This window comes from Haliotis cracherodii, unplaced genomic scaffold (genome assembly GCF_022045235.1).
Source record: "Haliotis cracherodii isolate W230 unplaced genomic scaffold, xgHalCrac1.p SCAF_18, whole genome shotgun sequence".
NCBI lineage: Eukaryota > Metazoa > Mollusca > Gastropoda > Lepetellida > Haliotidae > Haliotis > Haliotis cracherodii.
Genome location: NW_027266273.1, coordinates 11,088,934 through 11,107,768, shown reverse-complemented (window position 1 = coordinate 11,107,768; position 18,835 = coordinate 11,088,934). Strand labels below are relative to the sequence as shown.

The following is an 18,835-nucleotide window of genomic DNA, read 5'->3' as shown; positions in this document are numbered from 1 at the left end:
GAATCGCGGCGCCTTAGACGACTGGGCCACCCGTGCCCCCAAATGCCTTTTGTGTGAGTGAGTGAGTGAGTGAGTATGAGTATATATCTATATTGTACTCCAGATAGTAATTTCATAAAAATATGTCAAGTACGTGCATGTCGTGCAAAATGTTATGCCATTTGGATTTCTTTAAGATCGAAAACATTTCTTTATCAGCAAATTAACGTACAAATTATGGCACGAAAAAAAGTCATCTGTTTTGTCGCTCATGCATTTTTTCGGCGGCAGTACGTACAGTGGTCCAAAACATTTATTGTCGCTGTTAAATAGTGCGTATGTTGAAAACAGAAGGCAAACCAGAACTGAATTGGAAAAATCAAAGTTGCAAAAAAATTGAAAAGTTGTTTGTTTTTTAGGCGTTTAACGTCGTAATCAGCAGTAGTCAAGTCAAAAACAACAGGTCTGTAAATAATCCAGTCTGGACCAGACAAACCAGTGATGATGAGCATCCTTCCACGCTGTAACCACGGAGTAAAATGCTGTCATGAAAGTAACACACATATTGAAGTAATTGACATTTTTTATTTGCAAGTATTTGCCGTAAAACATCAAGTAATGAAGTATTGATAAAATAGTCAAAGTGTCACATCCTGTGAAGATGTAAGAGAACATCCATTTCAGAAGATTACATTTTGATGATAAGTTGCTAATGGCCATTCTCTTACATTACCTTTCCCTTTGTAATTGAGTTAAAGAATTAAGACAGTATTAACTGCACAAATATATAAATGTATTGAAACGACGCCAGTTTTCGCCAGTGTGTTCAATTGTGTACGCCAGGACTGGCCAATATAAGAAATCTAAGTCAATACTCAACACCAAATAACAACCGCAGTTGACAATCTCTTTATTCAACACGTGGTAAAATACCCTTTATTAAATCGCCAAGACCCACCCATTCACGGATAGCATTTCTGAAGCTCGGGCGAATTTAATATCGGGTATCGAATGACAGGTCTACCCGCCACCCCTAATCGCATAAATAGACCCGGCTTCCGTTCCTGGCCGATGAAAGGTTTGGGGGTAACAAAAGCATTTATGATTTGAGAGTGAAGAGAAGACTTCCATAGAGGACAGGGCCCGTTGCCCGAAACAGCAAACATGGCGGCCACCGACTCAGAAAGTATACACGATAATATGACAAGACTTCGTATGCGAATGATACAACAGGTGAGAGTAGATTTAGTTCAATTAAAAAAAGATTTGACTTATGAATTTGAAATATTATCTGTGTCCGACGAGATGGCTACAGGAGCGCGCTGTGCTTGTTTGGCTATGTTATGAAGAGTAAACAACAATGATTAACTGGTTGTCAGTAGGGACAGGAATTGAAAAGAAATGTATTTACAGATGTGATAGGTCAGCTATAAGAATAACGTTTGTTTTATTATACAACGGACGCTCACAGGATACTATACTTTGAAATTAACCACTTAATCATCGAAACCTATCCTTTGGATTGTCATTTAAGCGATGAATCCGATTTCTGTTTTCTGCCATTTTGTTTCGCTTAGTAAACAGTATGATAGAATCAAATGGTATATGAGCTTAAAAGGAGATGTACTGTTAGAATGTAATATACATGTTCACTTTCCATGTACATTGCATACAGGTGAATCCAACTTGGGGAGTGCGATATTATTGTGATTCTTACCCTTTGACAGCTGTACTGGTGAATTCAGTCGGACAAAGTTGATGATAAACTTAACTTAAACTTAAACATGTGATATTGGAATATTTGATAGAGTGAATAATAATGACGACGAGCTCTAATATATAAACTGCTGATCTATTGTTTGAAGGTGACCAACGACGGTCCTCTACTGTACCGAGTTCACATACTTGAGAAACATACTTGGTGATGATACTTCATGAATGTATGACCGAACTGGTCGAATTGTGATTCAACAGAGTATATTCATTGTCTACCTATATTATTTATCTAATACGTCAAAGTGTCACACAAAGGTAGATGTACTACATTCACATTCGGACAGAACGAATATAGTTCTAATTTCCCAGATGTGATAATTTTCAACGTGATTTGTTCGTGAATAGCAAATTGACGTATTCATATTATCAATATTTGTCCATGGTTGCAAGTTCCATAATTTTGACTGAATTTGCAATAGCAGGTTGATCTGTACCAACAGGACAGTATGACATGGCAGACTGACATTACAATATGGCATAACAATCTGACATGACAGTCTGACATGGTGCTATCATGACAATACGCCACAACACTCTAACATGGCAGACTGACATGACAATTTATCATGACAATAGGCCATAACAATCTAACATGGCAGTCTGACATGACCGTCTTACATGATAATCTAAACATTATATTTTGACATGAAGTCTGACATGCACGTCTTACAGGATACTCTAACGTACTTCGAACAAATTAGCATGACTGCCAGTTTAGCAAACTGTCTAACATGACATTCCAACATGACTGTGGAACGTGTCTCAGCCTCAAATAACATTCGAGTGTGACAATTGGCATGACATCTAATGTCTAACTCGCCAGCCTCGCAAAACCGTGACAGCCTAGCATGACAATCAAGCATGAGATCCAGGCAGGTGGCTGGAAACATCATCTTTATATCTGTACATATTATAGACACTCGCAACTGGTAGCCATCCCAGTTTCATTAAACCATATAGTTACATCAACATTCACATTGGTAACAGCTGGCTTATCAAATAACCAGCCGTTCAAAAAATAATTGTGAATTAGTATTGTGTTATGTGATACTCTAGTTGTTAACGGACCGTCTCCAAGGTCTAGTTGTAGAGCATCCTCCCGGAGAGCGGAAGGTCCAGGGTTCGATCCCTGGCCGCGTCATACCAAAAGACGTTAAAAGATGGTACTTGTTGTTACCCTCTCTGGCGCTCGGCATCTAAAACTCGGAGTCAGTATACTGTGTCTGAGTGGGGAGTCATGTTAACTCGTGGATAGGTATCTCCGTGGGCTAGTTCTATAAATCGGCATCAGTCCGGACTAGTACAAGCAGCCATACGTGCGTGCACGTCGTTATATAAGTACAATCATCTTGGATAAGACCCCATTTCAACTCTGTTAACAGTTCAAGTTATAGGTCGGCATGCGTACAATGTGTGAAGCCCATTTCTGGTGTCCCCCGCCGTGATATCACTGGAATATTGCTAAAAGCGGCGTAAAACCATACTCCCTCACTCACTCAAGTTATGGTCCACCGTAATTAGTTATTGCTATGAAATATGTATTCCAGGATCAACATGAAGTTCAGCTGCCTAGCCATCATAGAAAATGTTTTTAAAAACAATCAGTCCCCCCAAAATGTTGAAAATTGTTTTTTTGTATTTTTACCAAATCTAATATTTTTACCAAAAATCTTTTTCAAAAGAAATGACATGATTGCTGTTCGGAACAAAATGGTTTGGCTCGTCTTTACAGATAATTTTTTACACTTCCAACCCCACCCAATATTAAATGATCTCTTCCTTAATCTCTTATTGGTCACTTATTGGTGTAAATGTTTAACATGTTACCATGCACATCAACATACCAAATCTTGCTTCATACACAAAGAGAGCCACCTTTCAAACCAATATAAAATCAGCCCTCATGATTCATATCACAACACTTCTTCACACGCACGACGAACAACGTACTATAAATTGTCACTATTATTTCTGCCTGGTATGAATGTTAGCTCTGTTTGCTCGGCCATTTGGTCGTGTATTGTAAATATACACTGTTTGACTCTCATACCAATCGTAGTGTGTTTGTTTTGGCGGGGAACCGTGTTTTCAGGGGGACCATCACATATGACGACAACATAGGTATCTTTAGTTCAATCAATCATGCACAATGAACCCCTGTTTACCGGAAACCCTCATTTATGGACGATAACCGCTTGGAACGTAGTTATATATAGAGGAAATTACTTTGTTTAACCAGATTTGGTTATACGGACCATTTCACTGGAGACAAAACCACCCGGGTTTCTATATAAGCCAGACCCAGTTTCAAAACAAGTGAAAGAAAATCGAATCTTTATGATAGGCAATAACTTCAGTTCAAATCCCATAGAGATTAGGGATTACATAATATAGCAAAACCTCGGTAGTACGGACACCGTTAGTCCGGAAACCCGCACATCCGGCCGATTACTGTTGGCAACGTATATCTATCATAAGAAGAGCATTTCTACGTGCCCTTGTTTCGTTTATCCGAATGACTGTTAACACGGGCGATTACACTTGCAATGTTACCGTCCGGATAAACGAGTGTCAATGTACATCATTTATACAACAGCCAGTGACGTACGTATAGATCCATGTCTCCTGGTAACCGGCACGTGATCAATGGGAGTTTATGACGTCATATAAACGGCGGTGCCAAAGGGAAGTTCACGCCAGCTGATTACGTCAGTGTACGCCATTTAAACTGGAACCAGTGTAACATGTGTAACCATGTTTTCTGCTGCCCTGCGCTGGTCTATGGGGCTGGGGTGGGATCGGGATTGGGGGGGGGGGGGGGGATGTATTTCAGCAAATGGGAAGTCATGGATTGGTTTAAAGTCACATACATCACACGTAGTCCACGAGATTGGGTCATCGGTTACAACCCGTGTGCATCGTCACACAGAATTTGAGATTATATCTGAACATGAAATCATTAATACAAATATATCCAAATATTATATGGTAAGATGTATGATGTTTATTCGTATTAGTTATTCATAAGTATTTTAGTTTATGTAGACGATAATATGCAAAGCATAGAGAAAATACGGAAATCATAACACAAAGAAATCATCGAACACAAAGGAATAATCAAACACAAAGGAATCACATCCTAACACAAAGGCATGAAATCAAACACAACGGAATTAAATAAAAAACAATGGAATGAAGTCATAACACAAAGGAATGAAATCAAACACAAACTTAAGGAATTAAATCAAACACAAAGGAATAAAATCATAACACAAAGTATTGAAATCATATGGCAAATTATTGAAATCGTAATACAAAGAAATGAAATCATATGGCAAAGTAATGAAATCATATGGCAAAGTAATGAAATCATATGGCAAAGGAATGAAATCAATACAAAGAAATGAAATCATATGGCAAAGTATTGAAATCGTAATACAAAGAAATGAAATCATATGGCAAAGTATTGAGATCACATGGCAGAGGAATTAATCTAAATTCAAGCGATGAATTCATTTGATCTTGACTTTGTCAGTACCTGAGTAAAATGCCTATGTGAATACAGGTGATTACATCATGGACTGTTACGAACTTTCACATTCTTTGATCGCTACTAGTTAAGGCTTTTTTAAAGTATGTCATGTTATTTTTCACAAACACCTGGTATCATCACTATTCGATAGTTATACCTAAATGGTATGGTATCGTCGGTAGCGTACAATGGACGTTGCTTTTAGCAAAGATTCCTCATGATAACGAAACGTGTTTTGTCGCTTTTCTTTATATACAATTACAGTAATTTGTGTGTAAATGAAAATTGTGAAGACAATTGCATTACAGTAAACTACGGTTATAACGAACACGCTTATAACGAACTGACGGATATAACGAACTTACTTTTTTGGTCCCGACTATTTGCTGTAGTTATGCTGTATATATGCTTATAACGAACTACGATTATAACGAACTAAAATTAGTAGTCCTTTTGAGTTCGTTATAACCGTACTTTACTGTATTGTTATCATACATCGTGTTTTAGTTTAAAAATCCATACATATCCAACATTTGTAGTTTGCAATAACAATCAGTTAGCACATGTACTCACTCACCTTGACGCAAGTATTCAAGTATTTTCAAGTACTCACGTGTTTGCGTTTAACGGGATATGAAGTTAAAATTCTACAGCATAGGCAGCATGAAGACACACCTTCAGTGTATATGCCGTATTCAATCCTGAACAGTTCATTCGCAACCAGCAGCGATTCGGATAACATATCGATTGTTTGAACTTATCCGAAAGACAAACGCAATTAACGAAGTGGAAATTGGAAATAGGAAATATTTGTGTGTACTTTTTACACCCTCATTGTCACCCTCTTTACATTGCATTTTCGCATTCAGAAATTAGAAATATATTATCCAGAAATAGAATAACATAATGAGTAAAAAGTAAAAATCTTATATATAATATTATTGTTTTTCTCGTAACATTTTGTAATGTAAAGAGGATAAAAAAAGGTACATACAAACATAGATGGGGGTAATAACCGCTCCTTCTATCATTTGTATGTACCTTTTTCATCCTTTATTTCATGAATATATATATATATATATATATATATATATATATATATATATATATATATATATATATATATATATATATATATGTGTGTGATAGAAGGAGCGGTTATTACCCCCAGTCGCCACTAAATCTCACAATCATCCCTGACAATTCTACACCACTTACCTATATCAACCGTTTTGACAAAGGTAACGAGAGGCTCTCACCATGAATACGCCCCCTTGATATGTGTGCATCTACACAGAAACATGCCTGTGCCAAGACGGCCCATTATTAGGAAGCCGTGTCTCACACTACAATGGCATTCAGCAAGGGCAAATCTGTTGGTTGGTAAGCCAGGTAGCGATTACTCATGTTTGGCATGTTGTTTTCCGATTCACTTTTCTTTTGTTGGCGGAATACCTTAAGCATGTGATTTTTTAATGGATTATTTTTATCACATCTTAGATGAATTTATTGGGTGGTTTTTTTTTATCAATTCAAATATTGTGTTATTGATAACACACGCTATTGACGTGCATTTTCAATACCAGGTTAATGATGGTAAGGATAAGAATGTGCTGGAACGTTAGGCGATAACAGGATGATCAGTGAGTGAGTCGGATTCAACTCCGAGTTAAGCATCATTTCATTTATATCACCGCGTGTCTGTTTTAGCGTGGGAGTAAACTGGTTAAATAAGAGCGACAAAACCCTTTTCATAATCATAAGAGCCAATGTACTATTCCGACTAAGCATGTGTTTATGAAGACTATCAAATAGTGACGATACCATCCTGTCCCATCGGTGGCGTCCGTCACAAACACTTGCAAAGGCAAGGCAAGTTTTCACCTTGACAATGGTACGAATCAAAATGGGGAATTGCATCGACATCACGATGGGTCAAATTTGGAAATGTCCTCCACATGTCCTCCATAAAACATTTTGAAAGCTTTACTAAGGACTTGAATATTGTAACCCTGATCAAACAACTTTTGAGTAAGGGTCGTTTGACGCTCCTTGAAATCCTTATAGAAAGAGAATGCTCTGTTCTACCTCTCAAGTTGTGAAATATAGACACCAATGGCTTGAGTTGCTGGAATATAATTTGTTGACACAAATTCAAATTTGATTGGAAAGTTGAAGTCCCCGAGAAACCAACGCGTACGATCATGGTACCGAAAACCAATTATAATTAGGGCGGACTTGATTAGCGGATCCTGGCACTGCTACAGGACGCAACTCTACACAACGAGCACTATTCCATGCAACACTGCCCTCATTTAATGTATTGTCCCCATGCTAGAATACATAAGGTTATGTTAAAATATGTTATCACCGTTTACGTTTCATTTGGTAGCGAAAATATTGAACATCAAAGGCCTTTTCTTGGTCGTAGCCTTGTGGATAAAGCGTTCGCGCGGAACTCTGAGGGCCTGGGTTCGGTTCCAACACGGGTACAATGTGTGAGGCCCATTTCTGGATTGCCCGCCGTGATGTTGCTGGACTATAATATAAAGCGGCGTAAAACCATACTTCCTCACTTTTCGCATTCAGAAGCGACATGTTTAATAGTATCTAAAAATAGAACACCATGATGAGAAATAAGTAAAAATCATATAGGAACAAAACGTTACAATGCTGTACTGTAGATGGCATATATGATTATTATGATTATAAATAAAATTAAATATCTATGATTCTATACACGTAAGCATGGTAAGCCCCGTTGTAATATGTGTTTATTTGGTAAAACAGTCAATATGTTCTTTGCATTAGAGAGCGGTATCGTATGTACACCGACCAAGGTCTTATGTACATTTGATTAATGTTATCGACGAGACTATTTCATTACTCGCGTTCAAATGAGAAGGTATAGTTCAAAAGACGTATTTACAGAATACATAATACCCATTCTTCTGTACAAACAGGTTAGGCTTGTCAATGGGTGGGCATTGTAAGCTATACAATAACGCACATGCTATATGTTTTGTTGTATAATGTTAACACACTCTGTCTGTTGTGATTCGTTAACCATTTACACAGCCCAGTCTCAGCCTTAAGAGTAAGCTCTAAACGATCATATTTATTAAACATGTATAAAATACAGCGATTGTTTTTTTGTCCGTAACCAACGATATTCACAGTCGGACACCGAAATGTGCTCCATTGACCTAATTCACTCAGATTGTGTGGTTAGTTAAGGTTATTTTAATTGAGATAGATGTGCTGATGGTCATAACATTTACATGTTATGGATGGCGGAGATTCAGTGGCGACTCGTACCTAATATTGATATTGGGTTAATGCTTATAGTGATCGAGGCTTTTGCTTCCGTTAGAAGATCATGGTGGTAACATTATAGGGCGTAATTGATGTGTCCAAGGTGATAGTTCCATATAGTTTTTACCGTTATTGGTTAAATGGTGTCGGAAAGCCTGCACTGGAGGCTTCACTGGGTGCAAGATCATTAATATCACTAGAATGTATGATGCTGATTTATAACTATAAGTTTAGTAGAGGGATTTAGTTCAAGTTATAAGCAATACGTTATTGTCACCCTAACAGGAGATGTGACACCCTTCTCTTAATTCACCCCCTGTAACTTATGCTAATTCAATTTCTCTTCTCTTTCAACTTCTCTTCATTCAACACTTTTACTTCTCATAATTCAACTCTTTGACCTGTCATTATCCTAGGCCTTAATTAACTTATTTCCGTCCCTATAACCTCTCTTCAGTCAGCCCCTTTAATTATTTTAATTCAATTTTTAACTTCTCGGAGTTAAACCCCTTTTATCTATCTTAATTTATCTCTTTTATTGACACTTTTAACCTCTTTATTCAGCCTCTTAACTACTCTTAATTTAACCCCTGTAACTTCTCTTTATTCTACCTCTTTAACTTATCTTAATTCATCTCTCGTCTCATTCGACCCATTTAACATCTCCTAATTCAGCCCTTATAATGTATCATTCAACCCCTTAAACGTTTCTTAATTCAACCCTATAACGTTTCGTTCTACCCATTTAACGTCTCTTAATTCAATTCTTTAACTTCCTTTCAGCCAACCCAATACGTTAATGTTTTGTCGAGTTTAATGACAACCTAATGAGGTTTATTGTACAGTGAAGTCCATGTATTCAAAGGTGCATTCGTATAGGCATGTTGGCTGTACGAATGCACCTTTGAATACATGCACTTCACTGTACCACTTATGGTGAAAAGCTTGTTCGGTATTATCACACTAGGGCGACGACATAGATCAGGAATAGACCCTGTTATAACGGGACAAACAATGCAGAAATGTTGGGACGTCTTCTTTGAATGAACATCCGGGCATCCAGTGGGAGACCATATCCCTAAGTACATCGGAGATATCGGTAATTGAATACAATTCATTCAGATTATGCATTCATGCAGAATGGTCTATCTCCACATGGATGAAAGCAATAGACGTCATAGTTAATACTACCATTTGTAACTTGCATATTTGTTATTGGGCAGGACAAACGGAATGCCAATACTTGATTGTCCTGCCCCAGGCTGCGAATTGATTTTGGCAAGTAAGACATTGTGCTGTTTTACAAGTATTGATTTGAAAGAACAGTATATTTGTCTTAATAACTCGCATCCACTGCTCATCTCTGGAAGGACTTGCTGTATGACAACAGTATAAGGATCCCTACAGTTCACCCCAAGGAGGATTAAACTGGCGCGCTACAACATAACAGTGTAGGGATCCCCATAGTTCTTCTCAAGAAAAATTAAACTGGCATGCTACAACATAACGGTGTGAGGATCCCCATAGTTCTTCTCAAGAAAAATTAAACTGGCATGCTACAACATAACGGTGTGAGGATCCCCATAGTTCTTCTCAAGAAGGCTTAAACTTGCATGCTACATCATAACTGTAGGGGGATCCCCACAGTTCTTCTCAAGAAGGCTTAAAGTTGTATGCTACATCAAAACTGTAGGAGAACCCCACCGTTCTTCTAAAAAAGAATTAAACTGGCATCCTACGTTATAATTGTCGGGGAATCCCAACAGTTCTTCTCAAGAAGGCTTAAACTTGCATGATACATCATAACTGTTGGGGGATCCCCTCAGTTCTTCTCAAGAAGGCTTAAACTGGCATGCTACATCATAACTGTAGGAAAACCCCACAGTTCTTCTCAAAAAGAATTAAACTGGCATCCTACGTTATAATTGTCGGGGAATCCCCTCAGTTCTTCCCAAGAAGGCTTAAACTGGCATGCTACATCACAAAAGTGGAACGATCCCAGGCCTGGCCATCGGGACTTCATGGGGAAACCACCATCTTACCCATGGTGCTGACCGTATACTTTCACGACCTTATGCCACACAATTGGTATTGGTGCCAAAGACGTCGAGTTCTGAAGGACCGACCAGTTGATATTCGGAGGTAGTGGAGGGGAAGGGGGGTATTTTCTTGAGTCAGCGCCCATGCACATTTTATCTCTGAAAGCAGAAGTAAAACCATTGGTTGTTCGGCACAACACTTTATTTTTCAATGGTTACAATGCCTATACTTGATGGAACCTCCATGAAGCCGACTACATCTATGCCTTCGTTGTGTAGGCCCTTATGGTTTATCGGTCAAAGAATCCATCCCCGTTCCACTGTGGCCAGTCTTTGACAAACTACTAAGTAATACATTATTCTTAAAGTGTTTTGTATTCACAGAGTGCCCGTCGATAGCGTTTCAGGGGTTTGCAACTTGCCAGAACCAAATGGAATTATCCCGTTAGACAGTATTTAAGTTGCGTTGATGGTATGCACTACCCACACTATCAGAAGTGTTTCATCGATTAGTAGACACTGGAGGAGAAAGGCGCGTCGACCACTCCTCTCCTCGCCGGGGTGTGATAAAATACCCCCGTGGAAGAATGCAATATCCCTGATGATCTTGCAATGATTGATTGCTTCCGCGTAGACAGTTTCGTGGTATTAAAGGTACACGGTGAAGTGAAGATATTTGAGAGAGTGAGAGATATGGCATTTAACCTCGCTTTTTTAGTTTTTAGTCAGCCATGGCTTGTCATGAAAACTGAACTTGAAATGGCTATGGTGATGGCTAAGGAATATCTGTAACAAACAGATTCTGAAGCTAAGCCCAAATTTATGTACATAAACGTTTGGTGATTTAGTCCATCCTGCATTCCGTGCCTCAGCAATTAGAAAAAAATGGTATGGAATTTATGTATAATGGTACTGGTCATTTCAAAGGTTGAGATGTAAGATAACGTCCTTCGAAGGGCGGTGGAGTTTCTTAGTGGTTAAAGCGTTCGCTCGTAACGCTGAATGCCCGGGTTCCACCAGCTCACTCACGATCTTCAAAGTAGTCTACCACCATTTTAGTCGCAGAAGTTGTGTGTGTTCTAATCTCCGGCTCGATATGTCAACAATCAACAGAAGGGATGGCACAAATCATACTGTGAAAACCATAAGGAAAGCGAAGGTTCCCTAAGTCCCCACCGTGCATTGTATGGATTGGAGCGGTGGGAAAGCCTCCTAAAGTGCATTGTCTCCATGCGAAAAATACATCAGATTATTTCGATGTCAAAATATGTTATAATTGTGTTCCATTTGGTAGTGAATATCAGGCACTTCAAAGGTCATTTCGAGGTAATACCATACCCACTCATTCACCTGGCGATCGATAGCCCCATAGTGTATGACTGTCTAATAGTCAGATATTTTCCATGTTCTTCAACCAATTCAAGTACATCTGTGACATGTCGATTGTTGTACTGTTCTTCAATGACAGGCTTTCCTGTGACGTAACTGTAAAACGTGTTGAAATGTTGCCTACGTGACTTTAAACCTTGACTCACTCACTCACTCACCTCAAAGGTTTAGCACACATGACATTACAATGCGATGAGCACATTACTCAACAAAAGGCAGGAGAGGTGAACAAGCATAGAAATGTAGTTAATAGCACTGTCTCGGGAATCGTTAAAATCAATCATAAGAATTGGATGACACCAGCTTTCAATTACATCAAGCCAAATGGGAGCTGTAGATTTATCAAGTGCAGCCAAGAACGCTAAACTGTACTGGTCTTTCCTAGCCTAGAATTAATGTCATTTCAGTCCGATAAGATCCAGATATGAAGGCCGCAAAATGAATACAATGGTGAACTATGCACTATTTTACACTCTAACGGCTGTTGGTAAATCATGTTTCACAACCCCACCATGCATACGGTCTATATCTTGAATTATGTGAGACCCGTGGAAATCCGGGTTAGAATAGGCCTTCAGCAACCCATGCTTGCCATAAAAGGCGACTATGCTTGTCGTAGGAGGATCGGGTGGTCAGGCTCGCTGACTTGGTTGATACATGTCATTGTATCCCGATTGCGTGGATCGATACTCATGATGTCAATCGCTGGATTGTCTAGTCCAGACTCGATTATTTACAGACCGCCGTCATATAGCTGGAACATTGCTGAGTGCGGCGTTGAACAACAAACAAACAACTTGAATTATGTATATGTACAAAAGGCATTTGGTCTATATGTACCGTAACAGACATTGCACTGTTCTGGACTGAAAAAATTTACGTTCGAGGGAGATACCACTTTGAATTCTCTAATAGGTTAACACTTTAAAATATGTTGTAGATACTTGGGGCAGTTAGACAGTAGCTTACATTCTGGCATTGGAATAAATGAAACAAATCTTCTGATACAAGACGTTCGACCTCTATTGTTTGTTAGGCTTTTACTGGGTACTTATTGTAAGCCCACGGTTTGTTTATTATTTGGTGACTATTTACATGTGCTTATTGTGCTTGTGATGTTTTGTTTACGAGAAGATTGGCTTCTAATAATCTTCTCAAGAAAAGTCATTATCTTCTTCAGTACAGTGCTGGGATATGAGACTGTAAATTCAAAATGTCAACGACAGAGAATACAAAGTCTCTAATATCTGGTCAAATGGATTCCATGCGTGATACAATTTATATGAATAGATCACTGGACTAAGTGATGTCACCTGTTCTACTGGTAACAAACGCCGGTCGCGTTATTATCATTGAAAAGGTAAGTGGTCGTGAGAAAGGAGTTATGAAAACTCCATGGCATAGGTCATGGTATGGGATAGCTAGCGAAGTTGACAAGCGAAGTTTCAGCGTTTCAAAACACGGGAATGTGTCGAAGAGGTTTAACATAAGCTTCAGGTCTATCGATGACCTGATAGCTTTGAATAATGGTCAAATAGACAATTCCCTTCAAACAAACTATCCACAAGACAGTATGACTTCAGCTTGCCAATAGTCAACTTTCCCTTTATGTTTAGCAGTATTCCAACAGCTCAGGGCTTTGGTGTCCTAAATTGCGAATGTTTGAGGTACTCTCGAGTATGATCTTTCTACAAAGATTTCAAAGAGCGTCAAACGAGTCTTGTTCAAAGTTGTTTTATCAGGGTTACAACTTACAATGCCTTAGAAATGTTTTCAAAAGTTTTATAGTAGACTTGTGAAGGACTTTTCCAAATTTGACGCATCTGTTACAAGAAAGATGTCCTATGCCATTCCCAAATTTCACTTCCCGTGTTTGTTGAGGTGAACACTTGACTTGCCTTTACATGTGTTTGTGACGGATGCCACTGATGGGACGGAATACTCTAATTTCTTCTGACTTTGGAAAGGATTTTTTCGCTTTGAGATCTTTTGAAGTTCAGTTGTATCCCGCGTGCCAGCATAAGGTAGGTGGAATGGATAAAATGACGTAAAGGGATCATACATGACGTACCTCTGCACTGCACGCTGCGGATCCCCCTGCCTGCGGGTCCCCTCAAACGTTGAAGCACTTGGTTAATGCACTTTATATCTTATTGAACGGTGTCACACCTGTGGGTTACGATTGTTAGTGATATTGGCTGGGTTGCAAAGAGGGTCATCGTATCATCCTCATATGTGACACTACCAGGGTCTGATTCCAGTGCAGACATTCAACAGGAGTGAACATGTTGAATGTCCTTTCTGGTCCCCGGGCGAGGATATGATGCAGGTGCAAATATTCAATAGGAGTGGATATGTTAATGTCATTTCTGTTCGAAGGGCAAAGATATGATTCAGGTGTTCATATTCAACAGAAGTGGATATGTTAAATGTCATTTCTGTTCGATGGTCAAACATATGATTCACGTGTTCATATTCAACAGGAGTGAATATGTTAATGTCATTTCAGTTCGAAGGGCAAAGATATGATTCAGGTGTTTATATTCAACAAGAGTGGATATGTTAAATGTCATTTCTGTTCGAAGGGCAAAGATATGATTCAGGTGCTTGTATTCAACAGGAGTGAATATGTTAATGTCATTTCAGTTCGAAGGGCAAAGATATGATTCAGGTGTTCATATTCATCAGGAGTGGATATGTTAAATGTCATTTCTGTTCGAAGGGCAAACATATGATTCAGGTGCTTGTATTCAACAGGAGTGAATATGTTAATGTCATTTCTGTTCGATGGTCAAACATATGATACACGTGTTTATATTCAATAGTAGTGAATATGTTAATGTCATTTCTGTTCGATGGTCAAACATATGATTCAGGTGCTTGTATTCAACATGAGTGAATATGTTAATGTCATTTCAGTTCGAAGGGCAAAGATATGATTCAGATGCTTGTATTCAACAGGAGTGGATATGTTAAATGGCATTCGTGTTCAATGTTGAGGATAAATTAAAATGGAACCCCTTTGAATTTGTCCGGGCAGACATCCTTTCAAAGCTTCCCGTATCTCGAAAAATTCATATCTTAAACTCCCAAACGGGTTTCTTAAATGGGTAACTAGGTAGGCTCTGACCAACTGACCACTCTATTTGCATTTAAGACGAAATGTTATTTACATCAGAAGCAGCTGTGATTACCCTGAACGCACAGAAGCAATGTCTCTCTCAAAGGACAAATTACTATGACTACACTTTGAATAAAACTCAGTTCCAGACTGTGGATCATTGGTCCCAGATTTTTGTGGTCTCAGTAGTCGTGACAAATAGGTCGAGATAATCAATTAGTACGTGTCACTCGTCACGGATTGAATTGGGTTTTAAATTATGTATGGCATGTATAAAACAAAAGAAATCCCATCTGGAGCTACCATTGTTGGGTGTCGGTTGTTTTCTTATATACAAACACAATACAGTGAGACCATCTCACTCCCGATCCCGTTATTCCTGAAATCTCACCTTCTGGGGATCTGGTTAAGAACGCCTTCATAATGTTCATATTAACAGATCGGTTGCTTTCTAATATACCAATACAATACAGTGAGACCACTTCACTCCCGATTCCGTTATTTCTGAAATTTCACCTTCTGGAGATCTGGTTAAGAACGTCTTCATGTTCAGACTAAAAACGTCGGAGCCATGATTCGTAATCCGGAATTCTGTTTCATTTAACTTCTCTCACGAGAGCAATCAACAAACACAAGTCTGTGGCTCAAATTGTCCCCTATATTCGGCGGAGGGGGGAAGAATCAGGTCGACTAATTCTATTTATATGTGACTTCATTCTGGAAGTTTGTCAAATGTATTATAGTTATCATCAATAAGTCGTTAGGTTAAATCGGTCTTTCCATTTAATATGCACTAATGGTTGAATGATAGAGCGTGTCTATAGGATCACGCGAAAAACCCATATCGATGTGTCAACACAAACTGGTTTCTCAGCATCCCTTTGCATAATTAAAACAGTGTGCCCCGCAGCCATATTTCGTCATTACTGTCGCAATGGCGAAGCAGATTTACGTCCATATTTTCTCGTTAGTGAAATATGAAAACGAGGTCAAAAAGCGTTAAAGGGGAACTGGGTAAGAAAAATTGTCAGTCCCAGCACAATTATTTGAGTCCTGCAAACAGCGACCACCGCGGGGGGCAAGGGTGGCCCAGTAGTCTAAGGCGCCGCAATTCGCTGTGCAGAGTTGCGTCCCTTTGGCACTCCAGAAACCTATGATTGTGGGTTCGAATCCCGGTTCGCCCCAATTATGTTTCTAGGTTTGTCAGCACCATATCCGTGCTCGTCGGTTTCACCGAAGTGGTAGACGTCTGAGACCTGCATCACTTCGGGCTTTCCTCTCACATTAAGCTGACACGCCGTGATACTGTTAAAAGCGGCGTTAAACCAAACTCACTCACTCACACCCGACCACCGCGTGGTCTCGTGGTAGAGCGTCTGCCCGGAGAGCCTAGTTCGGGTGTTCGATCCTCTGGCCACGTCATACCAAAGGTGCTAAAAGATGGTACTTGTTGCTACCCTGTCTGGCGCCGGGCATTAAAGATATAAAGCAGGCACAGGTTCGGAGTCTGTATAGCACCATAAGACCGGCATAAGTGCGGATTAGTACAAGCATGAATACCCCATACTGACTCCGAGCCGACCAGTCCTTGTTTTAGCCCCTTAATGCCGAACGTCTTTTGGATCAAACACCGGATTTTCCGCTCTTGGGGCGGACGCTCTGCCATTAGACCACGGAGGCGGCCCCATCTCCAACCCCCCTGAGCATAGTCGCCCTGTCATACATGTAGTTTGCCCTGAAACCTTGTTTATCGTCCTTGTTTTCAAATGGCTATTGATTGTGTTTAAATCATACTTGTTTCTATCACACATCACTGCAGCCAATTATCATCCAGCAATCACAAAGCTGTCATGGCAACCATGATAGAATTCACTTGTCTATCCTTACAATTGTTTATTGAAACAATGTTCTGTAGTTACCAATCGATATTGTTATTTTAGTATTGCCACACTATATCTTACTACATCACTGATAAATACTTCCTCGCCGTAGATAGCTGCCAGGTTGCTGGTGCGGCTTAATGCAATCTTCACCTACTTATCTCATTAACTGCTCAGATTGACAAATGAACCCGCGACTATCTATTTTCCGTGCAGGCGATAACATCAACAGGGGTTTGGCATTTCTATTACGTCTGCATACAAATTCCGAAAGACTTTTGGACAAATCTATAAATAATATATTAGCAGTGGAAGACAGTTATAAGTTTACAATCAGTCAGTAATGGTGAGAGGGCACGGTTGCCCAGTCATCTAGGGCGCCACAATTCACTGTTTAGTTTTACGTCCCTTGGGCAAGCCAGAAACCTGGTATTGTATGTTCGAATACCGGTTCGACCCATATATGTTTCTAGCTTTGTCAGCACCATACCCGTGGGCAGTCATCTAAGGCGCCGCGATTCTCTGTGCAGAGTTGCGTCCCTTGGGCACGCCAGAAACCTATGATTGTGGGTTCCCGGTTCGCCCCGATTATGTTTCTAGGTTTGTCAGCACCATACCCGTGCTCGTGGGTTTCACCGAAGTGGTAAACGTCTGAGACCTGCATCACTTCGGGCTTTCCTCCCACATGAAGCTGATACGCCGCGATATAACTGGAATACTGTTAAAAGCCGCTCACTCATTTACTTGTTTAGAATGGCCGGTGAACTCTTAGCTTAGAATCAACTGCAGCAACAACGTTTCGTCATCATGATGGTTAAATCAGTGTGAACAACTACAGTGCATAGTGTGTAGAGCATGAACTCCACGTGCACCGCGTCACACCCATGCAGGCCCCGTTTAATTGAAATAGAATTCTCTCTCTCTCTCTGTGACATATTTTGGACCTCTTCCTTTTAAAAATGCCGGATCCTCCCCTGCAGAATATGCATGTACATAGTCAGCCTATATGGTTTAACATTAGCATTTACCAGGCTAATGTGTGTTCCTGTAATGATGTATCTTATTGTTAGGGTGATATAACTAGTCACAGACGTCAATATATGCAATGAGCGTCATAAATAATGCATTTCTCGGTAAACACCGGTCGGTAATAGTGTGTTTAGGTCATATTCGTGTCATCTCATTAGCGATTTCTTATGTCCTTGTTACTAAAAGTAGATCATGAAACATAAATATTGTCTGAAAAAGGATCCCGGTGGAGCGGGCAAGACAATGTTTAATCAATGCCGTGCTTCAACATTGATTTTGTTTTGGATTTGAAAGTTGTGATGATGTTGAAATGTCAACGTTGAATCAACATCGGATATCAATGTGGAAACAAGGCCATGCTTCAACATTGGAATAGGATTGATTTTAATTGGTTTCGATTTGAAAGTTGTGATGATGTTGAAATGTCAACGTTGAATCAAAATCGGATATCAATGTGGAAACAAGGCCGTGCTTCAACATTGGAATAGGATTGATTTTAATTGGTTTCGATTTGAAAGTTGTGATGATGTTGAAATGTCAACGTTGAATCAAAATCGGTTATCAATGTGGAAACAAGGCCGTGCTTCAAATCAGAAATGACTTTGTATTTTGAAAGTTGAAATGTCGACGTTAAATCAATACCAGGTATCAATAAAGGCTGCATTATCTCCCTTGATTCAGGCATCTACTCTCCTCGTCCTGTCGACTAATGAAGAGAGTAAGAAAATGTCTTATAAACAATAAAAATAACCTTTGTTGAAATCGCTGAATTTAT

The 18,835-nt window shown here is 39.5% G+C and overlaps 1 protein-coding gene across 1 annotated transcript in view; it reads left to right on the top strand.

Moving 5' to 3' along the window:
- Positions 1–1,089: 1,089 nt before the first annotated feature.
- LOC139465767 (uncharacterized) overlaps positions 1,090–18,835 on the top strand; it is a 71,296-nt gene continuing 53,550 nt past the window's right edge. Inside the window, exon 1 of the mRNA XM_071247656.1 lies at positions 1,090–1,212. Coding sequence (XP_071103757.1) covers positions 1,144–1,212 — 69 coding nt within the window. The 5' untranslated portion in view covers positions 1,090–1,143. The remainder of the gene's footprint in view (positions 1,213–18,835) is intronic.